The sequence below is a fragment of the Caenorhabditis remanei genome, chromosome III (genome assembly GCF_010183535.1).
Source record: "Caenorhabditis remanei strain PX506 chromosome III, whole genome shotgun sequence".
NCBI classification, from domain to species: domain Eukaryota; kingdom Metazoa; phylum Nematoda; class Chromadorea; order Rhabditida; family Rhabditidae; genus Caenorhabditis; species Caenorhabditis remanei.
Window position 1 is genome coordinate 15,716,019 of NC_071330.1, and position 27,233 is coordinate 15,743,251.

General features: G+C 37.0%; 7 protein-coding genes across 7 annotated transcripts; 5 read left to right on the forward strand and 2 right to left on the reverse strand.

The window, feature by feature from the left end:
- Positions 1–1,362: 1,362 nt before the first annotated feature.
- Positions 1,363–2,343, forward strand: GCK72_011541 (uncharacterized protein; the record flags this gene model as incomplete). Its single annotated transcript, XM_053728528.1, has 1 exon — positions 1,363–2,343. One exon carries the CDS (start codon positions 1,363–1,365, stop codon positions 2,341–2,343), a length of 981 nt encoding a protein of 326 aa, XP_053588105.1.
- A 610-nt stretch (positions 2,344–2,953) lies between these two features.
- Positions 2,954–5,472, forward strand: GCK72_011542 (uncharacterized protein; the record flags this gene model as incomplete). The annotated part of the gene is made up of 5 exons (XM_003103968.2): positions 2,954–3,070; positions 3,184–4,029; positions 4,076–4,129; positions 4,177–4,233; positions 5,329–5,472. The coding sequence occupies 5 exons, from the start codon at positions 2,954–2,956 to the stop codon at positions 5,470–5,472; spliced, it is 1,218 nt and encodes a 405-aa protein (XP_003104016.2).
- Positions 5,473–6,854: 1,382 nt separating this feature from the next.
- Positions 6,855–8,316, forward strand: GCK72_011543 (uncharacterized protein; the record flags this gene model as incomplete). Its single annotated transcript, XM_053728529.1, has 4 exons — positions 6,855–6,964; positions 7,008–7,132; positions 7,177–7,686; positions 7,730–8,316. The coding sequence occupies 4 exons, from the start codon at positions 6,855–6,857 to the stop codon at positions 8,314–8,316; spliced, it is 1,332 nt and encodes a 443-aa protein (XP_053588106.1).
- Positions 8,317–8,886: 570 nt separating this feature from the next.
- GCK72_011544 (uncharacterized protein) lies at positions 8,887–10,486 on the forward strand (the record flags this gene model as incomplete). Its single annotated transcript, XM_053728530.1, has 4 exons — positions 8,887–8,975; positions 9,186–9,310; positions 9,356–9,856; positions 9,900–10,486. The coding sequence occupies 4 exons, from the start codon at positions 8,887–8,889 to the stop codon at positions 10,484–10,486; spliced, it is 1,302 nt and encodes a 433-aa protein (XP_053588107.1).
- Positions 10,487–14,204: 3,718 nt separating this feature from the next.
- Positions 14,205–15,379, forward strand: GCK72_011545 (uncharacterized protein; the record flags this gene model as incomplete). The annotated part of the gene is made up of 3 exons (XM_053728531.1): positions 14,205–14,220; positions 15,019–15,112; positions 15,157–15,379. 3 exons carry the CDS (start codon positions 14,205–14,207, stop codon positions 15,377–15,379), a joined length of 333 nt encoding a protein of 110 aa, XP_053588108.1.
- A 919-nt stretch (positions 15,380–16,298) lies between these two features.
- Positions 16,299–17,727, reverse strand: GCK72_011546 (uncharacterized protein; the record flags this gene model as incomplete). The annotated part of the gene is made up of 3 exons (XM_003103943.2): positions 16,299–17,395; positions 17,446–17,570; positions 17,618–17,727. The coding sequence occupies 3 exons, from the start codon at positions 17,725–17,727 to the stop codon at positions 16,299–16,301; spliced, it is 1,332 nt and encodes a 443-aa protein (XP_003103991.2).
- Positions 17,728–18,805: 1,078 nt separating this feature from the next.
- Positions 18,806–23,400, reverse strand: GCK72_011547 (uncharacterized protein; the record flags this gene model as incomplete). Its single annotated transcript, XM_003103969.2, has 6 exons — positions 18,806–18,994; positions 20,161–20,679; positions 21,609–21,731; positions 21,783–21,886; positions 23,068–23,206; positions 23,254–23,400. The coding sequence occupies 6 exons, from the start codon at positions 23,398–23,400 to the stop codon at positions 18,806–18,808; spliced, it is 1,221 nt and encodes a 406-aa protein (XP_003104017.2).
- Positions 23,401–27,233: the final 3,833 nt, after the last annotated feature.

Genomic DNA, 27,233 nt, shown 5'->3' on the forward strand with positions numbered 1-27,233 from the left:
ACGCACCAAAAATTACATGAGCGAACTGTTTGTGAATGTTTCTTTTCTTCTTTTTTTCATTTCTTTTTTGTTTCACTTTTTGATTCATACCAATCGGAAGACAAAACGAGAGAGAACAATGATTCTGCACTAGGCTTGGTCGGAGTCGGAGAATCGGATACTCCAATTCTCCGATTCTCCGACTTTTTTCGGACAATTTCTCCGACTTCTTTTTTTCGGAGAAATAATCCGAAATTCTCCGAAAAAAAAGTCGGAGAATTTCGTAGAATACCGGAGACAACGACACTCCAAACTCTGTTTTTGTTGTATTTTTACTCGTAAAAGCTTTTAATGATGATTAAACATGTTTTAGAAAGGTGAATTCGGAAAAATACAACAGAAAATCCGTTTTAAAATCATTTTTGGGAACATTTTTGGATTCTCCGAAATTATCCGAAATTCTCCGATTCTCCGAGAAAAAAAATCGGAGAAAATTTCGGATATCCGATTCTCCGAAATTTTTTTTATTTTTCTCCGACCAAGCCTGTTCTGCACCCAGAGCAAATACACAATAAGGATTGGATTTGAATGATGGTGGAAGATGAGAGTAATTAGGGTGTGAAAGGGTCATTCGAATAACCATCTGTGCTGTGGGAAACTGGCATTGATGAGATAACATCGACTGTGTGTAGTCTTCTCTCACTGTCACTTCCTCAGTCTTTCGCATTTTCTCTGCCAAAATGTTTGTCAAGAAAAACTCTGTAACTGAAATACTCTATGCAAAAGTATTCACAAATCAACATCTTCTTGAAAACATTCTCAGTTATCTTTCTGATGACTTCAAGAAGAATTTGGATGTTAGATTGGTGAATAAATCAATAAATAACACATTTCTACGGCTAATAAGAAGAAATCATCGAACAATGAAGATTGAGTATGTTTGTGAGCGGAAAGAACGGGAGAAAACTTCAAAGGATTTTATTTATATCAATTATCGAAAAGTCAAAACTCAGGATGTTCTCGGATACTTCATGTAAGATTTGTTATATTATTATAATTTTTTAGTTAACGAATCTCTTTCTAGTTTTCTAAATACTGCAGTTGGTGCAAAAATTGAGAAGATTACAACAAGAAGGCTATGGATGTTGAAAAATAAATTCATGATCAGACTTCACGACCTCATTCATTCTCAACTAATCGGGAGCAACGGTATATTTTCTTTGAAAAATTTGAAAAATCAGTCATTCTATAATTTGCGTTTCAGGAACTCATATCCAATCTCTAATAGGCCTGGAGGAAATCTGCAATGGTTGTGAGAAGTGTTTTAATATTGCCAAGAAGTGTCTCGAGTATGGTCCATTAAGATTCAGTACACTACAAACTATGACTTACTCAAAGAACTACAAGAAACTGCATGTGACTGATAAACTATTCGAAGACATTGCAGAGTACTGTATCTCTAAGTCAAAAAACAAAGAAGAATGTTTCCAAGAACTGGATAACACTATTTTTCCAGTAATTTCTTGTGATACACTTTCTATTTGGATCAATGAGACCAGAGTTTTCCCGGATGGAATGGAAGGTCTTGAGTATGACCATCGTCATATGCCACGAGAAGTTATAGATGTCATTCTGAGGAAATGGAGTGTAAAATCGATTCAACTCAATATGATATATTTCACGAATGAAGGGATGTGCAGTGTCGACTGGTTACAGTATGACTATTTCACTCGAGTCAGACTAAATGATCCATATTTCAAAACTCAGAAGTCTCCAGATCTAAAGTTCACAAATGTCGATGTGGAAATGTCGGATTCGATCTATTGTGTGAGAGATCTAGGCGTTCGTTATCCAAAATACAAATCTCCGAGAGGGTACGCCAACTTCATTCCAAATATTAGAAGATTATTCCCAACTGACAAAATATCGATGGATCTGTCACATTGGTGTTGTATAGCCAATGATGATATCGAGAAGAAGATGTCGACTATATTGTACGTGGTCTCAATGGAACAGCCTCAGAATTTGAGTGTGGATATCAAATTTTTTGTGGAATCAGCAATTGTCAAAAAACTCAATGAGGAGACAAAAAAAGAAGAATTGTTTGGAATTGCTCCGAAATATAATTTCAGAAAACATTGTTTGCAATGTTATAAAAAATCTCTACCGTTTGAAGTGAAACTAGGTCCGGATGCATTTAATTCGGAGAAATGGATTGGAAGAAGGTTTCAAGTAAAAAATACTATCAATCAATTCAATTTCAATTTGGATGTGTATATCAAAGAGAAGGATTTGGAAGATGAATTGGATAAGGAAATGTTGCAAAAATATCCTAATTCTTTTGTCGGACACTTTTACAATTGAAATATTCACATCTGGAGAACAATTCTACGGCTTTCCTCTTTTTTTCTTCTATGTCTCAAGTCTTCCGTCCTGACTTTCCTTGTTATATACCGTAAAAACTATATTTGAACGGTAATTGTAATCTAATACCGTTATAATGCATACCGTTATAATTCACTTTTTTTTAAAATTGTATTCAAAACGTTTTCATTTTTTTGCTTCAGTAATCAATAAAATATATTCTACGAATTGCTGTTTGATGTTTCTAAATACTTGTTCTTCTGTACAGCAAATTTGGTCATCGTTCTTTTCAATTTTTCGGAAAACCATTTTTTTAGGAATAATAACAACTCTGTCTTTTGAAAAATATAATCTTCTGGTTGTTCTCAATAAGTATCGTTTCACGAAATAGCCGACAAGTGTGCCCTAATGATAACATTGGCCAAAAGACGGAAAACAACATTGAAAAATTGTTCTCAGTCTCTTTATTTTCAGTGATATTCTAACTATTTTAATGTCATTCTTGGGGCACACTTGTTGAATAATTCCGCCACAAATATGAGGGGCAATACGAGTTCGTGCATTCAATAATATTGATACGCGATTAAATTTAATTTAAAAAATTTCAGCAATGGACGAACATGACGATGAAAGTCAAGGAAATTCGTCTGGAAATAGAGGACAGAAAAGAGGAAGAAGCAACGAAGAAGACGATAGACAAGCGGCCCAAACAAAGAGAGTGAAGGAGGTAAGTGCGTCAGTTACAGAGTTGAGCGGAATGCGGTTTTTGAAATGGCGGAGTTATTTTTTCAAAACACCCCCTCCCCCCCCCCCCTCACTTTGAAAAAATCTTTCTTCTAGGCTGAAGAGGCTGAAGATGTTGAAGATGGTGAAGGAGGCAACGAAGGAGCAGGAGCCCCACTTGCAGCCGAGGAAGGTGGTGAAGGAGGCAACGAAGGAGCAGGAGCCCCACTTGCAGCCGAGGAAGGTGGTGGAGGCGGCAACGACGGAGGAGGAGCCCCACTTGCAGCCGAGGAAGGTGGTGAAGGAGGCAACGAAGGAGCAGGAGCCCCACTTGCAGCCGAGGAAGGTGGTGAAGGAGGCAACGAAGGAGCAGGAGCCCCACTTGCAGCCGAGGAAGGTGGTGAAGGAGGCAACGAAGGAGCAGGAGCCCCACTTGCAGCCGAGGAAGGTGGTGGAGGCGGCAACGACGGAGGAGGAGCCCCACTTGCAGCCGAGGAAGGTGGTGAAGGAGGCAACGAAGGAGCAGGAGCCCCACTTGCAGCCGAGGAAGGTGGTGAAGGAGGCAACGAAGGAGCAGGAGCCCCACTTGCAGCCGAGGAAGGTGGTGGAGGCGGCAACGACGGAGGAGGAGCCCCACTTGCAGCCGAGGAAGGTGGTGAAGGAGGCAACGAAGGAGCAGGAGCCCCACTTGCAGCCGAGGAAGGTGGTGAAGGAGGCAACGAAGGAGCAGGAGCCCCACTTGCAGCCGAGGAAGGTGGTGGAGGCGGCAACGACGGAGGAGGAGCCCCACTTGCAGCCGAGGAAGGTGGTGAAGGAGGCAACGAAGGAGCAGGAGCCCCACTTGCAGCCGAGGAAGGTGGTGAAGGAGGCAACGAAGGAGCAGGAGCCCCACTTGCAGCCGAGGAAGGTGGTGAAGGAGGCAACGAAGGAGCAGGAGCCCCACTTGCAGGGGAAGAAGTCGAGGTAATTATCTCTCTCACTCTTTGTAACATACCCACAAAAATTTAAGATGCCGTTTTCAATCTATGCGGACATTCAAGGATACGTGCGTGTCGCTCCACCAGTGAGTTTATTCAAATAGTTGACCCAGCATTTCATCAAAGTTTTTAGGGAGGTCTTGAAGAGTTTGGTTTAAACGAAGATGGATTCCTATACCTTGCCGTGCCAGTGAGTTTTACTCGTATTGTTGAAGACTTAAAGTCGATGCGCTTTCTTTTAAAAAGCTGTTCCCTGTCAAAAAAAAAAACAAAGGTTCGGCCTACATGGGGGCAGCTATAGTGAACGAGCGGAGCCTATTGCGCCTATCGATCGTGAATAAAAATATCTCACACTAGCAACGGACCGGGACATGACGGGAACTTTCACGGCCCGAAGGCCCGCCTAAAAACTATAAATACAAATTTTTGAATTTTATTCTGGTGAAAAAATCGGTACTTTTTTTGAACTTTTCATAATAAAAAAGTTTTTGAATTCTGAATTTTGGCGTCAATTACTTGCGCCTTCGGGCCGGGTTTTAATTTAGCTGATAAGGCCCGGCCACGGCTTGAAAAGTACCGTAAAAACTGTAATATAGGCGCATGCGCCTCTATTTTTCAACCCCCTTCCGAAAGTGCTCTTCTATTACAGGGGCGCCTCTATTAGAGGGTGCGCCACTACTAGAGGGGCGCCTCTAATAAAGGGGCGCTTCTATTACAGTTTAACGGTATACTTACTAGGAAATACTTACTAGGGAATGACTCGCACAATGGTTGAAGATATACAAAGTCCGACTTCTAACCATGGTCACAGAAAAGTTAGTTTTCTCGAAAAAAAATTATTTTTCTTAAAACGTCGAAGGCGGTCAATATGGACTGGAAAAGCTTCAAAAATCGATTTTGGCCACACTCTGATGACTAATGGCAACCAAAAACGAGACCTACAAAAAATAAAAAAATAAGCAAAAAAAGGCAAAGAATCGAACCATAGAGTATCCAACTACTACCCCACATGCAACCCCCTAGACCATTCGGCCGTTGATTTATCTATCCCCCAAATGGATTCACGTGTTGGGGCAACACGCCAGTTGAAAATTTTATTATGAGCACTGAAATTTAAGCAAGCTTTGGAGCCGAATTTCTCAAAACTGGGAGCGCCATTGCAAAAACTGAATATACATAGATAGAAATCAGGGAAACGTCAACTTTCCAGTGATATATATCGTGTTGTATATCTCCAACCATAGTGTGAGTCATTCCCTAGTTAGCCAATTTTTCTAATTTTCAGCCTATCGAAAACGTGGAAGTAATCGGAGATGATCAATGGGAGCCAGTGGAGATGGAACAGATAGAAGAAATGGAGGAGAACGTAGATGAACCAGAACAGGAAGTCCTGGAGAACGATGACTCAGCAACAGAAGATGAGAATTGACGAGGAGAAGATTAGGAGATTATGAGGACTGAGAATAAAACGTTTTCTTAGATTTCTGATTTTTCTGTTTTTTTATTTTTCAGAACATTTTTTCATGATCGAAGTGAAAAACATGTGAGACAGTTCTGCTAACTTGTGATTTTTCCTCGTTTTTTGAAAAGGGCTCATCAGTTTCTTGCTTGCTGGCGTCAAAGATTGGTTTTTTTGCATCCAACTCGTTTTTTGTACAGTAACCCGATGAATCTCACTCCAATTACTCAAGTCCTTGGATATTTAGGATACGGCATGTTAAGACAGTTCAAATAAGTATAATCATATATATATATATATATATATATATCCGAAAATTTTGGTTTTTGACCACGAAAATCGTGGTGGGGCCCGAAATTTTCGGATTTTCGGAATATAGGCATGATTGTACTCATTTGAAAGGTCCCAACGAGCTGAGTCTTAATAAACTAGAATTTCAGTAATTGGGCTGAAATTCATCGGGTTACTGTAGATTTTCCAATAGTTAATTTTCGAAAATTTTCGAAAATCTGTAACTTTGTCAGACTTTGAGATTTTTGAGAAAAAATCAAATACAAAAAATTATTCACTCAAAAACCAAACCAAATCCAAAATACTTATATCTTATGCATTCCACTGATACCCATACATATTACTCTGTCCCTTAGTGAAGTCATACTGTAGTGAAGGCGTATTCCAGTACCCCGCCGCGTCGAATCCATGATGATGTCCAAAATTCTGCTGAAAACTTGGCTGAAAATTTTGCACCGTTTGGAATTGATAGTATTAATTGATAGTCGGAGTGGGCGGGGTTTGGTACACTTCGCTCCGCCCCTTTTTCACAGAAATTTCAGAGCTGTGCATTCTTTCCTATTTTTGTACCGATTGAAAAATGTTTCCACTTTTCCCAATGGTTTTTTATTCAAGAAATTTAACTTTTCACAGAAAACGTGGCTTAATACATCATTTTTAACAATGGATCTGCACACAAAGTACACACACAATAAAAATTATATTTTGGAGATGGTGGAGAATGAAAGTAATTAGAGTGTGAAAGGTTCATTCAAAAATTGATTGGTATCCTGGGAAACTGGTCCTGTTGAGATACAATCGACTGTGGCCAATCCATCATTGCCTCATTCTTCCTCATCTCTTTCTCTTGTTCTGTATTAATCCTCTCCATCCCTGTCAAAATGTCTGTCACAAACGCTGTACTTGAAATACTCCATTCAAAAGTGTTCACTAATGAACATATTCTTGAAAACATTCTCAGTTATCTTTGTGATGACTTCAAGAAGAATTTGAATGTTAGATTGGTGAATAAATCAATAAATAACACATTTCTACGGCTAATTAGAAGAAATCATCGAACAATGAAGATTGAGTACGCTTACGATGTAGAACATGTTAAAACCAGGGAGAAGGATTATATTTATATCAATTATCGAAAAACCAATACCCACGATGTTCTCGGATACTTCATGTAAGATTTGATACATTCTTCTAACTTATAAATCAGTTTGCAGTTTTCTAAATACTGTAGTTGGTGTCAAAGTTGAGAAGATTACAACTAGAAGGTTATGGATGTTGGAAAATAAATTCATGCTCAGACTTCATGACCTGATTCATTCTCAGCTGATTGGAACTAATGGTAAACTGTGTGAAAGAAACCTTATATTATGATCTACCTTTAAGGAACTCATATTCAATCACTGATTAATTTGGAAGAAATATGCAATGGATGTGAGAAGTGTTCTAACATTGCCAAGAAGTGTCTAGAATATGGTCCATTGAGATTCAGTACACTACAAACTATGACTTATTCAAAGAACTACAAGAAACTGCATGTGACTGATAAACTATTTGAAGACATTGCAGAGTACTGTATCTCGAAGTCAAAAAACAAAGAAGAGTGTTTCAAAGAGCTGGATAACACTATTCTCTCGAACATCTCTTGTGATAAACTTGCTATATGGGTTAATGAGTCCAAAGTACTCCCGGATGAAGACACAGATCCAATGTTTGACCATCGACATATGCCACGAGAAGTTATAGATATCATTCTGAGAAAATGGAATGTGAAATCACTCAAACTCAGTATGTTGCATATCACAAATGAACAGATGTGTTGTATTGAATGGCTACGGTATGACTACTTCATTCGAGTCAGACTGAATGATCCATATTGGGAAACTAAGCATTCAGGTATTACTGTTAGCTCTGACTTGTTTTAAATTATAATTTCCAGATTTGAAATTCGATCATGTCGAAGTGAGTTTGTCTTATTCACTAGACTGTGTAAGAGGGTTGGGAAACCTCCCTCTAGAAACGAATCCTCCGGCAGGATACAACAATTTTATTCCGAATATCAGAAGAATGTTCCCAACAGATCAAATATCGATGGAACTTCCCCATTGGTATTTTGTACCCAGAATCGATATCGAGAAGAAAATGTCAACAATATTGCAAGTGGTCACTATGGAACAACATCAGAATTTGAGTTTAGACATTAAGTTTTTCGTGAATATTGGAATTGTCAAAATGCTCAATGAGGAGACGAATAAGGAAGAATTGTTAGGTATCGCTTCGGGATATGTTTTACAAGAAAAGCGGTTGCACTGTTTCAAGAAATCGTCACCGTTCAATGCAGAACATGGTCCGGAAGTATTCCTTGACAATAAATGGATGGGCAGGAGATTCCAGGTAGAGCATGCTGAGAATCGATTCAATTTCAATTTGGATGTTTATATCAAGGAGAAGGAGTTGGAAGAGAAGTTCGATAAGAAACTTCTACAGGATAATCCTAATTCTTTTGTTAGACACTTTTTCGCATGAACTGATTAATCTAAATTATGAATAAAGCGTTTTCGTCGGAATATCCTTGTTTTATGTGTGCTCCTGCTTTTGTTTCGTTTACTACTTAAACAAGTGAGTACAGTGTCGGCGGCCAGAATGTTGCCGTTTGAACTTTCTCAGTGGTTAGTAATCCACTTTGATAGCTTAGCGAGGTATGAGGAATGATGATTTTTTGTAGAACACTTTTGTACCTGTTGCTTTATTGTTTCTTTTTTATTTTCTTCGATTACTTTCCACATAAAACAAGGATTTCGACAAACAAGAGATGTGTGACTCCACCAATACATCATTCTGAACAATGGATCTGCACACAGAGTACACACACACAGACAATGAGGATTGAATTTGGGTGATGGATGGAGGATGAGAGTAATTAGAGTGTGAAGAGGTCATTGATTGACATCTATGAGAAAGTGGCCTTGTTTAGATAGAATCGATTGTGCGCATTCACTCATTCCTTCATTCCTCCTTCTCTCTTTCTCCCGTTCTGCACGCTTTTCTTCTTCTCTGTCAAAATGTCTGTCACAAACTCTGTACCTGAAATATTCTATGCAAAAGTATTCACCAATCAACATATTCTTGAAAACATTCTCAGTTATCTCTCAGATGACTTCAGGAAGAATTTGGATGTTAGATTGGTAAATAAATCAATAAATAACACATTTCTACGGCTAATTAGAAGAAATCATCGAAAAATGAAGATTGAGTACGCTTACGACATAGAAAATTCATTCACACGATCGAAGGATTTTATTTATATCAATTTTCGGAAAATCTATACCCACGATGTTGTCGGATACTTCATGTGAGGTTTGATATATTTTTCTAACTTATAAATCAGTTTGCAGTTTTCTAAATACTGTAGTTGGTGTCAAAGTTGAGAAGATTACGACAAGAAGGTTATGGCTGTTGGAAGAGATATTCAAGCGTAGACTTCATGACCTCATTCATTCTCAATTGATTGGGACTAATGGTAAACTTTGTCAAAAAAACCGTATATTTAACATCTTCTTTTCAGGAACACACATCCAAACAGTGATTGGATTGGAGGAAGCATGTGATGGGTGTGAGAAGTGTTCCAACATTGCTAAGAAGTGTATAGAATATGGTCCATTAAGATTCAGTACACTACAAACTATGACTTATTCAAAGAACTACAAGAAACTACATGTAACTGATAAACTATTCGAAGACATTGCAGAGTACTGTATCTCTAAGTCAAAAAACAAAGAAGAATGTTTCAAAGAACTGGATAAAACTATTCTCTCGGCCATCTCTTGTGATAAACTCGCTATTTGGATCAGTGAGACCAGAGTAATCCCGGATGAAGAAATGCGTGACCACATGCATATGCCACGAGAAGTTATAGATACCATTCTGAGAAAATGGAATGTAAAATCGATAAAACTTAATATATTGCATTACACGAATGAATCAGAGTGCAGAATCGAATGGCTACAGTATGACTATTTCACTCGAGTCAGATTGAAGGATCCATATTGGGAAACTAAGCAATCAGGTATTAATGTGATACCTTACATGTTCTATTTCATAATTTTCAGATTTGAAATTTAACCATGTCGAAGTAAGTTTATCCTATTCACTAGACTGCGTAAAAGGCTTGGGAAACCTTCCTGGAGAAACGGAACCTCCGGCAGGATACGACAATTTCATTCCAAATATCAGAAGACTGTTTCCGACAGATCAAATATTGATGGAACTGACCCATTGGTATTTTGTACCCAAAATCGATATCGAGAAGAAAATGTCAACTATATTAAAAGTGGTCACCATGGAAATACACAAGAAGTTGAGTTTAGATATCAAGTTTTTTGTGGAATCAGGAATTGTCAAAATGCTCAATGAGGAGACAAATAGGGTAGAATTGTTGGGAGTCGCTTCGGGATATGTTCATCAAGAGAAGAGGCTGCATTGTTTCAAGAAGTCTTCACCTTTCAACGGAAATCATGGTCCGGAAGTATTCCTTGACAATAGATGGATTGGTAGAAGATTTCAAATGAGAAATACTGTCAATCAATTCAATTTCAATTTGGATGTTTATATCAAGGAGAAGGAATTGGAAGAGAAATTCGATAAGGAACTTCTACAAGAATATCCTAATTCTTTCGTTGGACACTTTTTTGCATAAGCTAATCAAATTAAATCAATGAATAAATCGTTCACATTTAACACCTTGTCTTCGTTTCAGTTTTCGAGTTCCGAGTACTTGTAGACTTTTTTCAGATTCTTTCATTGTGGAGATTTCATATCCAAAAAAATTTAAATTTAGCATAATACGGGGTTATAAAGATTTTCGGCTCAAAACTGTCTTGTATTTAACATTCTAGGTTTAGGGTTGACTGGAATCCGATAGTTTCAAAATTTTCGGGGTGTATGCGCCTTTGAAATACAGTATCCCAGTAGTTTTGTACACAACGAGGAGTATATGCCATTCAAATATACATATCCCTCAACTTTTGAAATTCGCCATTGAACGATTACTCATTATTACACAAGTACACATGTGATACTCAGGTTTGAAGGTTATACAATAAAGAGTGAAATGAATAAAAGAGACGCAGAGAAATAGAGAACACAAGTGACCCCGTCCCCTCAGAAAGAATGAAGAATTCATTCATGCAGACAAGGCGTGCTAACGGAATGCGCGCCGCCGACTATTTGCTTTTTTTTGAATCCTCATTAATTTCTGCTATTTTTGAATTGTTTGAGGTAAGTAAAACTCCAAAATTTTGGGAAAATGACCTAGATTTGGGTATCTAAGCCACCAACAAGTTGTGTTAACCGATTTTTTTGGGATTTTCTAGTATTTTTTGATGAAAATTTGTAATAGCTTGTAGTCTAAGTTCGAGTTACTAAGGTCTGCACGTGAAAATCTATTGTTTCATCCAAGCATTTGATATTCGATACCAAAAACCGGCAAAAAACCCTAAGAATGCAGAATTTTGCAGTTTTTCTGGATTTTCCTGTGTTTTGTAAGTAGAAAACTACCAGAAAAACACATCCTGCTTTTTCTGCAATTTCAAATATAAAAATCTTAATTTCTATATCAAAAACTGGTTGAAAACAGTCTAAAATCGCTCAGGAGCATCATATTTTTGAAAACGCGTTCAAGGTGCGCCAGACAAATTATATATTTATTGTTTTTGGTGGAAATTATCAATTAAAACGGGTCCAAAAAGTGTTTAGGGTTAAAAATTAAAAATTTTCGATTTCCACTCTGAAAACTAGTTGAAAACTGTCTGAAATTGGTCAGATTTACCATATTTTTGATGACGCGTCAAAGGTGCGCCAGCCAGATGTAATTTTGGTTGAAAAAACGGCAAGAATACTGCATTCAGGAAAAAAACTTTATCGCCATTTTTTGTGATTAAAATCAAAAATTTGCAGATTTCTCTCCAAAATCGAAAAGGCCGTGGAGAAATGGAACAAGCTCGTGGTCCCAGAAAAGTAAGTTTTGATACATTTTACGATTTACGAGATGTAACCATTTTTTTGAATATTTCAGCAAGACGACGGAATCCTACGTAATCACTGCGAAAGACTTCATCGAAATGTACCAAAGCCATTTTGGCGTCCTCCAAAAAACCGTCACGACGACAATCAATATCGAGAAAGTCTTCATGAAGAAATTTGACGGGAGAACCATTAAGGTAATTAATTTTTAATTATGGTTCATAATTAGTAAACGTTTATTATAGGACGCCACCATGGCGATGATGGGGTTGCTGAACGAAATCATGGAGAAAGATGGAGAATAACTTTGTGATTAAATTTTTTGGTTCTTTTTCATCATTTTTTCCTAATATGAAGTAAATATCAATGTTCGAATTTTTAAAAATTGACTATCAGGCTCGTAACTCAGCTATTTTAAGCTACAAACCAAAAAAAAATCGGTTAGAAACTCAAGATGTTTCAGATTTTCGAAATGTTTCGAAAATCCCGAAATCACAATCTACCCTATCTCACTCAACTTCGTGTCGAGACCCATAAAACTTATATTTTTAGTATCAGCAGGTCAAGCAAGACGGTTCAGAAAAGTATAATCACGCCTACATTTGACAAATCTGAAAAAATGGGTCAAAACTGAAAATTTCAGAATATAGGCATGATTATACTTTTTTAAAGCGTCTTAACGCGCTGATTCTGTATATACCAGTCGGTTCACGTCGCCTAACGGCGACTGAACCTCCTTCTCAACACCACCCTTCTAGGTGTTACAGCGCCTGCGGCGCTTCTCATATGGTTCAAACAATCGGGGTATCAGAATTCTCTTTTTCTTCTGGTCCTATAACTTTTCTTCGATTGTTGGTAGTTTTTATTAGCTGAGCAACCCGTTCCAGAGAGAACAATTTAAACACTCCTACTTTTCTGATAATATTTCGACAAATTACTTCAGAAGAACAGGAACTTGGTAACTCTATTTTCCCTCTCATCAATAGACAGGCGATCCTCTGAATATAAAGTTTCAACTTTTGATTGATCGGCGGCGATGCCGCCACCCTCCTCTGAATATGGCAAATATGGCAAACTAAGGCCATATTTAAACAAATTCATATTCTAGAATTTGCTTCTTTTTTGAAGGTAACCGAGCTACGACAAAGTTCCTCATTCAGAAATCACTGGTTTCAGAATTAACTGTACTAAATACAGGAAATGTGTTCTTTGCCTGACTGAGAAACCTTTTACCAAAATATAATTTCCTTTTCTCATCTTCAAAAGATGCGTTTAAAGTATTCTTTTGAAGTTTTTGACTAATCAGCGGCGATGCCGCCTCCCTCCCCCAAATTCTTTAAAGATTTAGTTCATATACACGGAAATCTTCTTTTAGTTTAATTTGATCCAAAACGTTCTGCTTTCTGAATATTTCACTGTTCGGCGGCGATGCCGCCTCTCTTCTCTGGAATACTTCGAAACTAAAACTTTTTTAGATATTTCTAAGTTCAAAAGTTAAAGAAGCACCTTATTTAGCCTATTTCGATTTCAATCCTTTTCATTCGTACCTGAGTGCTTCACAAAAATTCTCAAAGTTCTTAAAGAAAGCAAAACTTCTTGATTCCCCTAAATATCTCACTCTTAACATGTCTACCTCTAAGTTCCTGATCGTTTTCTTTTATTTTTTCTATTGTGATTGTGTTAGTGGGTTTTCGTTCATCATCTCGAATAAAAACTAACTAACTAAAAAAACAAAGAAAAGCATTTTGAGTTTTTAAACAGATTCGGACGAAAGGTTTATTGTTAACTACTCAGTTTCTGACTCGGTGTTTGTAGGATTGTGAATTTTTAAACACCGTCAAAGTTGGACCTCATTCATCCCTTCTGACAGAATTGTAGCGGTGTGTACAGAGTCAACAGAAAGATAGCTACTCCACCCTTTTGTTCTAAAATCTCGACCATAATTACAACTTTCATATACTCACTGTCTATGCTCTTATCAAAACAAAAAACCAAAAAGCTTTTCGGACCTGGCGGGAACGAACTCTCTACCCCATGGGTGAGAATCATCTGCGTAGACCGCTACTCCAAATATGCGCGGCCGCGGCGCTCTCGAGAATGCAGTCAAGAAACACCGAGTCAGTAGTTTTGAGCTTTCAACCACCCTGTCGGGACACACCTTTTCTCAACGCTTTCTACTGTTGAAATCGACATCGTCTCCAGAAGACGTCAAATTTGAAATTTTTGAAAAAAGAAAAGTTCGGGCATCAACTAAGCCTAATTTCCAATCTATCTATCTAGGTTTCATAAAAATCGGTCCACTACGGAGGGAGTTATGATCAGCGACAAATAAACGGACACACGGATCTGTTGAATATTATTAGTAAAGATAACTTTCATGGGTCTTGCCACGAATGGAACGTAGATACGGTAGGTTTTATGAGTTTGAGAATTTCGAAAAACACATTTTGAAACATTCGCATAGAGTGTGTTTTGGTAACCGTTGCTGAGAACAGCTAGATGAAAGCAAACAAACGGAGAGAGTGTGTGTCATGGAGAGAGTGTTAGAGAATCAGAGACATGTGGTGAAGGTCAGTCTCCGCCCCCTCAACACCCCGTCGATTCTTTTCCTTCCCCCTAACCAAAAGTCTCTCGAGATGCCTTAACGGAATAGGCGTTATATTGATTTTTATTAAATTCTAATTTATTTTTTCTATTATTTTTCTTATATATCCGTTGTGGACCATTTGAAGGTGAGTAACTATTGAGAAATGTATGAAATGTATAGTTTTCGGTCTAAAATTGGTATATTTTTGGTATTATTCCCATTGGAAACCCCGAAATTTCCATTTTTCCATGATTTTTCTGCTTTTCTGTTTGGAAACAAGTTTTTGATAAAAATTGAATAAAAAATGCCCAACTGTCGACAGAAACCGAACATTTCGTGAACAAATCCCCATTTTACAACTGACTGGCGCACCTTGGACGCGTTTTCAAAAATATGGTGCATCTGACCAATTTCAGACTGTTTTCAACCAGTTTTTCAAAGTGGAAATTGAGATTTATATATTTTCAATTTTAAATACATTTTTGACGCGTTTTATCCGACAAAAACGACAATATATACATTGTCTGGCGCACCTTGGACGCGCTTTCACAAATATTGTGCATTTGGTCAATTTCCGACAGTTTTTTTCAACGAATTTAAAATGATTTCAGTGTTTTCAGAACTGCCCACTGTTCAAAGTGCAGACGATTGGATGGCTTCAACATTCACTTGCTTCATATTGATTGCTGCAAGCGCAGTGCTGACAGCTGTAAGGTAATCGTTAGATTTGTAGAAAAAGTAATACAGCTACATTTTAGAGCAAGAGGATCACCATTTGCTTGTGATGTTCCACAAACTTATTCTGGTGAATGGGCGCAAACTGCTGAAGTAGAATGTTTCATGAAAGGACTTCATTTTCCATGGAATGTGAGAAACCACGATTCTCCGCTACAACGAGTTCCGCTCGATGGAGCCGAGCCAAGAAATTTTTGTTCAAAGTTTAAAAAGTGTACTATTCCTCTTTATTTCCTCTTATTATAATATTATTTTCATATTTCTTCTGTTATAATTCAAATCTCTTATTGCCTCCTCTTTCCCATAAGTCATCTTCTATTTGTTAACCTTTTGGCCCCTGTGCCCTTTGTTCTATTTTCTGTATTTGTAATATTACTTCTTTTCATCTCTAACCCCTCAAACCCCACCCCTATTTCTCACTCTTCACCTTACACCCCACGATCGTCCCCCCCATCAATTGTTAATTAACTGTTAAAGTCTCTAAATAAACTTGTTATTGAAAAGAGCAAGTCTACTGACCACCCATCACGAAACGGACAAGATATTCATTCTAGTCTAATTTAAAAAGTACATTTCATTCGAAGGTTTTGTGCATACTTGCAAGTCGAAACGGGCCAGTGCGTAACTCGCTTCAAACTAAATATTATGAGCTCAAAAATAAACCAAAATGTAGATCTCGACGAGTTCTATGTCCGTGACCAACTACGGGCTGGATGGCTATTCGTTATTGTGCCGCGGGCCGGGAAAAAGTTGCCAAAAAACGCGAAAACTGCTAAAAAAGCCATTTTAGCCCGGCCCGCAGCTAATAATGAATAGCCATCCGGCCCGTAGTTGGTCACGGACATAGAACTCGTCGAGATCTACATTTTCGTATATTTTTGAGCTCATAATATTGAGTTTGAAGCGAGTTGCGGGCTGCCCAGTTTGCAAGTATGGTTTTGTGGCATACTTATCTCTCTATTTTTCAGACGAATCGATTTCTCCGCGTATTTTGAGCAAAAATGAACAATCATTCGCGATAGGAAGGAATAGTTGATTATTGTGTCGGCATTCATTGCTTTTTGACATTTTTAGTAAATAAATGGTTTCCGTCTTAAGATGTTTACCCAGTAAATCAACTTAATAAATGTTTAGTAGCAATGTGTCGCAAACAAATGACGTTCATTTATTCATAAAAGTGTCCAACAAATGAATTAGGATATTCTTGTAACAGTTGTTTATCGAATCCCTCTTCCAGTTCCTTTTCTTTGATATAAACATTCAAATTGAAATTAAACAGATTCTCAATATCCTCTACCTGAAACCGTCTTCCAATCCATTTCTCTTGGTTAAACTCTTCCAGATACTGGTCCACATCATCAATCGGCAGTGATCTCCTGACACAACTTTGAAAATTGACTCTTCGGTGTCTGTACTTTGGAGCAAGTTTTCTTAGCTCCGCCTTATTCGTCTCCTCATTAACTTTCTTGACAATACTGGACTTCACGAAAAACTTCATACTCAAACTCAATTTCCGTTGTTTTTCCATGGTGACCACTTGTAATATAGTTGACATCTTTTTCTCGATATCCGTCTCTGCTATGTAAAACCAATGTGACAAATCAATCGATATTTTGTCTGTTGGGAATAATCTTCTGATGTTGGGAATGAAGTTGTGGTATCCTCTGGGTACTATTATTTCTGAATGGTGGTTTCCGAATCCTCTCACACAATATATGGAATCAGACATTCTCACATCGACATGACTAAATTTCAGATCTGAGGACTTCTCAGTTATCGAATATGGGTCATTTAGTCTGACTGGAGTAAAATAATTATACTGTAACCAGTCGACACTGCATAATCCTCCATTCGTATAAAATATCATGTTGAGTTTGACTGATTTCACATTCCATTTTCTCAGAATGATATCGATAACTTCTCGTGGCATATGCATGTGGTTACGCGTTTCTTCATTCGGGTGTAATCTGGACTCATTAACCCATATGACAAGTTTATCACAAGAGATTGTCGAAAGAATAGTTTCATCCAGTTCTTTGAAACATCCTTCTTTGTTTTTTGACTTAGAGATACAGTACTCTGCAATGTCTTCGAATAGTTTATCAGTCACATGCAGTTTCTTGTAGTTCTTTGAATAAGTCATAGTTTGTAGTGTACTCAATCTCAATGGACCATACTCTAGACACGTCTTGGCAATATTTGAACACTTCTCACATCCATCGCATAATTCTTCTAATCCAATTAGTGATTCAATATATTTTCCTTAAAGGCGGTATTAAAAATTAATAATCAAATTGTTACATTTATCTTACCACATCCGCCAATCAACTGAGAATGAATCATATTATGTAGTTTGTGCTTGAACTTATTTCCCAGATAACTAAGCCGCTTTGTAATTATCTTCTCAACTTTTACACCGACAGCAGTGCTGAGAAATCTGGAAAAAAAAAACAATTTTTAATTAAAGAATGAGTCAAACATTACGTGAAATATCCTGAAACTGCGTAATTATCAATTTTCCGATAATTGACATAGATGAAATCTTTTGGTTGAATTTCAATTTCTTCCGGGTGGGGAATGTACTCGATTTTCATTCTTTGATGACTTTTCCGGATTAAATGCAGGAAAGTGTTATTTATTGATTTGTTGATCAATCGAACATTTAAATTATTCCTGAAGTCGTCGGACAGATAACTGAGCATGTTTTCCAGGAGATGTTGGTTAGTGAATACTTTTGCATAAAATATTTCAGTGACGCAATTTGAGAGACCCATCTCTAACAGATAGAATACGAGTTGGTTAGGGATGAAGAGAATGAATAAGGTATTTTCCACAATCGATTCTTTTTAATCTCAACAATGCCAATTTCCTACATTTGATGGGAATTCACACCCTAATTATAATTGCGTGTGAGTGTGTGTGTACTCTGTGTGCAAATCCATTATTCACAATGATATATTGATCGAGTCCCTCATCTCTCACGGAACCTTGATGCGCTAGCAGCAATACTGACGCATTTCTCGTGCAATTTGTATTTGTTCAAATTGCTGGTCTGAATCAGAGCTTCGGAATCAGAGTTGAGCGGAATGCGATTTTTGAAATGGCGGAAGGCGGAATCCGGAACCGGAATCAAATTTTCGAAATGCGGAATCCGGAATCCGGAACCGGAATGACGAAAAAACCCGGAATTCCGGAATTTCGGAATCCTGAATGATTCGATAAATTTGCAAGTCCAAGTCATTTTTTCGAGTGTTTTTAATGATATATAAAGTTTAAAACTACTTTTGAGGTTCAAAACCGAAAAAGGAGTAATGCAGTTGTCTTTAAAACTCAAAAAAAATTTAAAATTTAATCTTCAGGATTCCGGAAAAAAAATTCAAAAAACCGGAATCCGGAATCGGAATGAAAATTTTCATTTTCCGGAATCGGAATATCAAAAAAACCCGGAATTCCGGACAACTATGATGTACGATGCGCAAACAGCAATACTGACGCATTCTCGTGCAATTTTTCGGCAATTTTGAAATCTCTCGGCACATCTCATTTATTTATTTACAATTTCCAAGTGAAGAAAAGTGACATAGACACACAAATAGAGCACAAATAAACTATACAATACTAATATCGAAACACAAATTATCATACATCTCTTCAATCAAATCAATCGATAAATCACTTCTCCGACAGCTGGCTCTTATCCGATTGACTCGCATTATTATTCTCAATCTGTTCCTGCCGTTTCGCCTCCATTTCCATTGCGGCACGTTCGTTGGAGAACTTGAATCCGGCCATTTCGAGGAGTGTCTTGTCCGGATTGTCATCCCAATTTCCTGGTAGTGGCACTTTCTTGTGTTTTTCGGCCTGAAAATTCCCTTTTTCGATTAAAAAGTCGCGGTTTTCAGTGATTTTCAGTTTTTAAAAAGCATTAATTATGTAAAGATCGCCAAAATATGTGCTTGGAGTGGCCTAGAAGTCCAAATTGATCATTCTTAAACAAAAATTCGCAATTTTGACATTCAGAACAAGATTTTCTGTCCTAAACCAACCTATTCAAGCAATTTTGAATCCGAAACTGATACCGCACTTACTGATTCGCCAAAAAATTCATTTTCAGGACACAAATTGACTTTTTTCATAATTATTCGCTCAATTTTGACAGTTTGATCTATTAAATTAATACTTTGTCACTAGATACGTTTAAAATCGTCATAAAATTCTAGAACTGGCACTGTGCCAAGTTTTCTACCGTAACCCTAATGATGACGCTAATCAATAAAGCGCCCAAACGTCGTTTTTAAAGCGAAATTTTGCAAGAAAACCACGAAAAAATCACTTTTTAGATAAAAAATGAGGCTTAGCCATGTAAATTGGAACTGTTTCAGCCAAATTACTGTAGGGATGCAATTCTTAGTTTCTCCTATAGCAAAATACTCAGATTTTAAGATTTCAAGCTAAAACTACAGCAATTTCAGACAATTTTCTACAAAACGGAGGTTCTTTGCTATTTCAAGATAGGAAATTGAAAATAAACTTAAAATTCAGAAATTTAAGCCGAATTACCGTAAAAACGCTATATTTTGTTTCTCCCGGTGAAAAAAACTCGGATTTTAAGGTCTCAAGCAGAAAACTACGGAAGTTTCAGTCAAAATTTGTATAAAATAGAGATTCTTTGCTATTTCAGGCTTGAGTATTGAAAATAAACAAGGAAATTTCAGTCAAATTACCAAAAAAATGAAAATTTTAGTTTCTCCCGGTGAAAAAACCCGGCTTTGAAGGTCTCATACTGAAAACTACGACATTTTCAGAAAATTCTGTATAAAATAGAGATTCTTTGCTATTTCAGGCTTGAGTATTAAAAATAAACAAGGAAATTTCACCCAAATTACCGTAAGAATGCCATGTTTAGATTCTAACTGTGAAAAAAGCTGAAAACTACGACATTTTCAGTCAAAATTGTCTAAAATAGAGATTTTTGCTATTTTCAAGCCTAAACTATCAAATTTTCGCATTTTTCCATCTAAACCTACCTGCTGCTTCTGCCAATTCTTCAACTTCTGCTGTTCTGCGAGTGTTCCAGCACCGGCGCATCCCCAGACCTCGATATCGAGTACCTCATCAAAATCTTTTCCGATTTTGAGTTCACTCGTGTTGAACGACAACCCGTAGGCGGCCGTTCGTATTTTCAGATTACAATAAATCGAGTTCGCCTCATCGATACGACGAATTCTCGGTGATATTTCGAAGAATGATGTGAATGGGCCGCCGAAACGACTGCCAGAGTGTCTCCACTCCTGATCCGTCGCCAACACCACTACCCGACCATCTTTCAACCGGAATATTGTTACAGTAGGACCGCGGTAATCGAATACCATCGTCTCGAATCGATTTGTACTTATTCCGTGTTGAAGTGAGGTGTACAAAGGTGTCCAGTGACCGTCTCCAGGTGTTTCCGATGGTTTTCCGGGAAAGTAGAAGTTGGGCAGCGATGATTGTACAAACCACATTTGGAGTGGCGTGAGAATGTCGGAGGCGTAGTCCGGATTGGGCTGGAAATATAGGAAATATAGGGGGTTTTGCGCGTGAAACTATGAAATTCTAGAACTGGCACGGTGCCAAGTTCTCTACAGTAGCCCTGTGAACCGCAAAAACGTCGTTTTTAAAGCGGATTTTTGCGATTACGACATGAGAATCACGAAAAAAAACCAGTTTTCGGATTGAAATTAAGGGTTAGCTATTAAAATGGGAATCGTTTTTACCATACTTGCAAACTGGCCGGCGCGTAACTCGCGTCAAACTCAATATTATGAGCTGAAAAATATACCAAAATATAGATCCCCGGCGAGTTCTGTATCTGTGACCTACTACGGACCGGATGGCTATTCGTTAATGTGCCGCAGGCAGGGCTAGAATGGTTTTTATTAGCAGTTTTCCCGTTTTTTAGCACTTTTTCCCGGCCCGCGGCACATTAACGAATAGCCATCCGGTCATTAGTATGTTATATGCATAAATCTCGTTGAGATATACATTTTGGCATGTTTTTCAGCTCATAGTTTTGCGATTTTTCAGCTCATAACATTGCAAGTTACGCGCTGGCCAATTAATGTGTCCCGGGTCGGAGTAGAATGGATTTTTTGGCCATTTTCTCGGTTTTCCCATCTTTTCCGGAGCTCGCGGCACATTAACGTATAGTCATCCTGCTCGTATTATATCAAAGATATAGAACTCGTCGAGATCTACATTTTGGTGTAATTTTCAACTCTGAACATCGAGTCTGACGCGAATTACACCCCGGCTATATCATATATATGATATCGATACACTTTTGACTCCGTTACAGTAATCTCATGTCCACAGGCTCTCTAACTATCCGAATCTAGTCATGATTGCACTCATCCTAAGGCTTTCCGCCGCACATTTTCTTATTTCCCCTTTCCGTCTTCCGCTATTTTAGGCTCTGAATTCCTTTCAAACTCACAATCTTATTCCCCGTCACCGCCGACACCACTCGATTCTGGACCGCCTGTGTGAACTTCTCACAGTACTCCCGCCGCCAACTCATTATCGATTGAGTCGCCTCGTCGCCCTTCTTCCCGCAAGTCTGAAAATTTGTTGTTAATTATCTAAATTACTCAATTAACTCCAAACTTACCATATTTTCAACTAGATTCTTGATAAATTGCTCATCTCCTTGAATGGCGGAGGCACCTGCCGAATCGGAGCACACTTTGATGAAGTGGTAGACGGGTTGCAGGACTGGAAATTGGGAATTTGAGCATTTCTGGACTAGTTTTGGTGGCCTAACTTTGGGTTTCTAGGCCACCAACTCATATTTGAGAGTTCTAACTCAAAAATTTGAATTTTGATGGTTTTTGAAATAAAATTTAGTGGAAAACTCGGAAAATTTACTTAAAATCACTCGATGACTAGTTTTTGTGGCCGAACTTTGGGTTTTTAGGCCACCAACCGAAAATTCCCTGTTTTTAGTCGAATTTCTTGGGTTTTTCATGGTTTCTGTGGTCGAATTTTGAAAAAAACCAAAAAAAATCCCACAAAATCAGTCGGGGGACTAGTTTTGGTGGCCTAGCTTTTTCAAAATTTGAAATCGGGAATTTCGACCTGAATTTTTCAGTTTTTCGAACGATTTTTGAGAGTAAATGAGTGAAATAGACGGTTTTAAACTAAAAATAAGGAAAAATTTACTTAAAATCACTCGATGACTAGTTTTTGTGGCCGAACTTTCGGTTTTTAGGCCACCAACCGAAAATTCCCTGTTTTTAGTCGACTTTCTAGAAATTTTATAAATTTTAAAGTCAAATTTAGCGAAAAATTACAAAAGTTTACTCAAAAATTACTCGGGGACTAGTTTTGGTGGCCTAACTTTGGGTTTCTAGGCCACCAACCGAAAATTCCTTATTTTTAGTCAAATTTCTTGGGTTTTTCATGGTTTTGGTCATGGTCGAATTTTGGAAAAATCAAAAAAAAATTCCATAAAATGAGTCGGGGGACTAGTTTTGGTGGCCTAGCTTTCTCATAATTAGAATTTCTGCGTTTAGACTCAAATTTTTCAGTTTTTCGATAGATTTTTGCGTGAAAATGGGTAAAATAAACGGTTTTAAAACTAAAAATAAGAAAAAATTTTCCCAAAAATCACTCGGGGACTAGTTTTGGTGGACTTACTTTGGGTTTCTAGGCCACCAACCAAAAATTCCCTGTTTTTAGTCAAATTTCTTGGATTTTTATGAATTTTAAAGTCAAATTTAGCAAAAAATTAGAAAAACTCATTCAAAATCACTCGGGGACTAGTTTTGCTGGCCTAACTTTCTCCTATTTGAGTTTCTAGGCCACCAAGTCAAAATTCAGTGATTCTGATTATTTTTGAGCGCATTTTTTGTTATTTTCGTTATTTTTCGCTTATTTTCTACAATTTCACTCACTTTTCACATAAATATCAGTCGAAGTGCCATACAACGGTGTAAACTTCTGCTGAAACTGTTGCCTTGTGATGTATTTTTCGGTTTTCGAGCCGGCAAAATAATTGAGTAGACTTTCACCTAGATCTTGGTCAAAAAGACGCTGAAAATCGATAATTTTATCGAGTTTTAAGCGAAAAATCTGCTCACAATCAATTTTTCCGAGGAAATTTCGTCTTTTCCATCGGAAATCCGGGAAAAATACTCATCCAACTGGGGATTTGACTGGTTTTCCGGGGTTTCCAACTCATTTTTCGATTCCGAGTGCGATTTCTTCTTGCTATGATCGTTTCCCATCTGAAATCGGGGAAAAATTGATTTTTTTCTGTTACCGAAAAAAAATTTTGTGAAAAAAGAAAAAAAACGAGCATTCCGATGATTCCGAATTTTCGAGAGGCACATTTATCGATTTTTGAGACGAGTTGAGACGAAGAAATGACGATTTTTATGCGATTTTTATTGGTTTTTGCGTGGAAAAATGTCAATTATTTTTAATTGGGGTACGGTCAACAAGGTACGCAAACACCGTCACGTCGGAATGCACTTTGGAGGGTTTTTGGTGGTTTTCGGTGGTTTTTAGTGGTTTTTTTTGCAATTTTCGTTAAATTCAGTCAGTTTTTTAGTAATTTCCATAAGTTTTTAAGCTAAAAATCTGAAAAAATCACTGAAAAACACAGTTTTTAGCTCTAAAAACCACTTTTCACTAATTTTCCAAGTGGGTTACGGTCGACAAAGTACGCAAACACCGCCACGCACTTTCACGTACCCTCAAAGATTTTTTACATCATTTTCGCAATTTTTCCTCTAAAATCCACCATTTTTTGTGATTTTTTCACATTTTTTAATCAAAAAATCGATATTTTTGCAGAAATCATGCTCTACCCAGGCGCCGGCGGTCCAGAACTCGACAAAATGGCCTCGGAAAAAGTGAAAAAGGATATCGGCACTTTTATCACGTTTGGACTCTTGGTTGAAGCTGGTAGGTGGTTTATTTAGGTGGAAAAGCGAGAGGAAATGGCGAAAATGTGGAAAAAATGAGGAAAATTCGAGAAAAATCAATTTTTTCGGTCAAAAATCAAAAAATTTAGAAAAAAACTCCAAAATGTGGGTTTTTGGTGTTTTTTGGCCTAAAACTACATCAAAATACTAATTTCAGAGCCAAAAATCTCGAAAAATCGCATAAAATCTATCGGAAATGTAGAAAATTTCCGATGAAAGTGACTTTTTTCAGCAAAAATCAAAATTTTTGGAAAAAATTCTAAAAATGAATTTTGGGTGTTTTCTGGCCTAAATCTACATGAAAATAGCAATTTCAGAGCTAAAAAGCCGAAAAATCGCAAAAGACATCACAAATGTCGAAAATTTCGTAGAAATCTACTTTTTAGCGAAAACTTAAACATTTCAAAAAAATTATCCTAAAACTGTTTTTTTGGTGTTTTCTGGCTTAAAACTACATGAAAATAGGAATTTTAGAGCTAAAAAGCCCGAAAAATCGCAAAAGACATCAGAAATGTCTAAAATCCCATTTAAATCGGTATTTTTTCAGCAAAAAATGTCGATGAGTGAATTTTTGGGGTTTTCTGGCATAAAACTACACGAAAATAGCTATTTTAAAGCTAAATCTTGCTACAAAATGTATCAAAAATGCTGAAAATTTCGTTGAAATCTACTTTTTTAGCGAAAACTTAAACATTTCAAAAAAATTACCCTAAAACTGTTTTTTTGGTGTTTTCCGGCATAAAACTACATGAAAATAGCAATTTCAGCAATGAAAAACACGAAAAATCGCATAAAATCCATCGGAAATTTCGAAAATCTCGCTAAAATCGGTATTTTCCTACGGAATTTTGGAAAATTTGAATTTCCACTGATTTCTATATAAAAACTTAGCGAATCAGTGGTTTTTGACGTGGGAAATAGCGAAAAAACTCATTTTTAGCTATGTTTTTGTCAAAATTTAGCATTTTCCATTGATTTCCACCGAAAAACTGCAAATTTTCGCTGAAAAATCACAAAAATCGTCACTAAAACTCCCATTCTCCCTCATTTTAACTGAAAATCGGTCATCTGAAAGCACGGAAAACTGCTACGTAGTATTTCGTCGAATCCACCAAAAACCAACACAAAAATAAACAAAATCTCTGGTTTTTGACCTTCAAAGGTCGAAAAAATGATACGGAGACGGGAAAAAAAATATAAATGACGTCATTTCTGTTTATTTTTTGGGTTTTTGGTTGATTTTGGGTGTTTTAAGATGGAAAAGTTGAGTTTTCTAAGTGAAAACCGCAAAAAATGGCATTTTTGAACGAAAAAATTGAAAATCTGAGTGGAAATATGATTTTTAAAACTTTAAGAGGTCAGATATTTAATTTTTTAGGTGAAAAATGACAGAAAGTGCCAAAAATTTACTCAAAAAGCCGAATTTCTCTCAAAAACTTGATTTTTCAGTCAAAAAAGTCGATTTTGCACTGAAAAAGTCGATTTGTGGCTCCAAAAATCGATTTTCTACTGAAAAATGGCATTTTTCAATCGAAAATCATGAAAATACTGCCAAAAACATTGATTTTAATAAGAAAAATGTCAAAAAAACGCGAATTTTTAGCATTTTCCCACGAGAAAATAGATTTTCCTCACAAAAACTCAATTTTTGATGTAAAAACGCCCAAATTTCGAATTTTTACACTGAAAACTCGAAAAATTGAGTTTTTTTCTCTAAAAAATGCATTTTCAGACGAAAAAAGCCAAAACTCGATTTTCGTCGTTTTTATCTGAAAAATTCGAATTTTGCATGTAAAAAACAACGAAAAACTCAAAATTTTGTTATTTTTAACTCAAAAACTCCATTTTTCATGTAAAAAACCCCAAAATGCCGAATTTTTTAGGCTAAAAATGGTATTTTTGACTCAAAAATTGAATTTCCAGCCGCCTTCGCCGCCCACTACTTTGGAATCGACGGAATTCTCATCTGAAGTCGTCAACGTCGTCATCGTCGTTTTTGCTGAAAAATCGCCATCTTTTTCTCTAATTCTCTCTCGTTTTGTTGTCCTTTTTTTCATAGTTTTAGTTATGAAACAGTAATAGTGTATACTCGGTTGAATTTGTATATAATTTGCATAATTTTTGCAGGTTTTTAAGCCGAAAAAGGATGGAAAAATTGATTTTTCCCGGAAAATCGGGTGAAAATCAATCCAATGCGTCTCTAAACTATCATTTTCAGATTCAGCGTGTCAAGACGGTTCGAATGAGTATAATCACGACTAAGTTTGAAGCAAGTTGGGTCTCACCACGAAAACTACAGTACCCCTGGAGTGGATTACTGTAGTTTTCGTGGCGAGACCCAACTTGCTTCAAACCGAGGCATGATTATACTCATTCGAAGCGTCTTGACGAGCTGAATCTGATTATATCAATGAAAATCGATTCGGAGCAAAACTGACCGGGTTACTGTAGTTTAAGTGATTTTCAGATTTTTGGGATTTTCGAAAAGTTTCGAAAATCTGTAACTTTTTTAGTTTTTGTCGGTTTGGGGTGGTTTTGGGTGGAAAATGAAGAATTGAAAGTGAAGAAACTGTGGAATATATAAAATCTGCAAAAATTGAGAACGAGGTGTCTGAAAATTTCAGACAAAAAAAATTTTCTGAAATTTTTTTTTTTTTTTGCATTTTTATGTGATTTTCACCGATTTTAGTGTTTTTTTGTAGTTTCCAACTATTCCCCATCGTCTCCGCCCCCAAAGGTCTGAAAATTTCAGACAAAAAAATTTTCTGAAATTTTTTTTTGAAATTTTTTTTCGGATTTTTTTTCTTAATTTTTATGTATTTTTATGCAATTTTCAGCCATTTTTTGCTTTCAAGTGTCCCCCTTCCCACACCTCACACGCCAAATGCAAAAAAAAAACCTGTCGACCACTAAAAATGACCTTGAAAGGCCACTCTTTTCTCTTTTTTCGATTCTTTTCCCCGCGCCGATTTTTCTGCCAAAAACCGTCACAAATGGAGAAGAAGAAGACGTAGAAGACGATGAGAGGACAGCTGCCGCGCGCGCGCGAAAAATTTTTTCCAAGCGAGAGAGTATGACGGATGGAGAGACGCAGAGAAATTCGATGAGACTGTCACTGTCCACTCACTTCT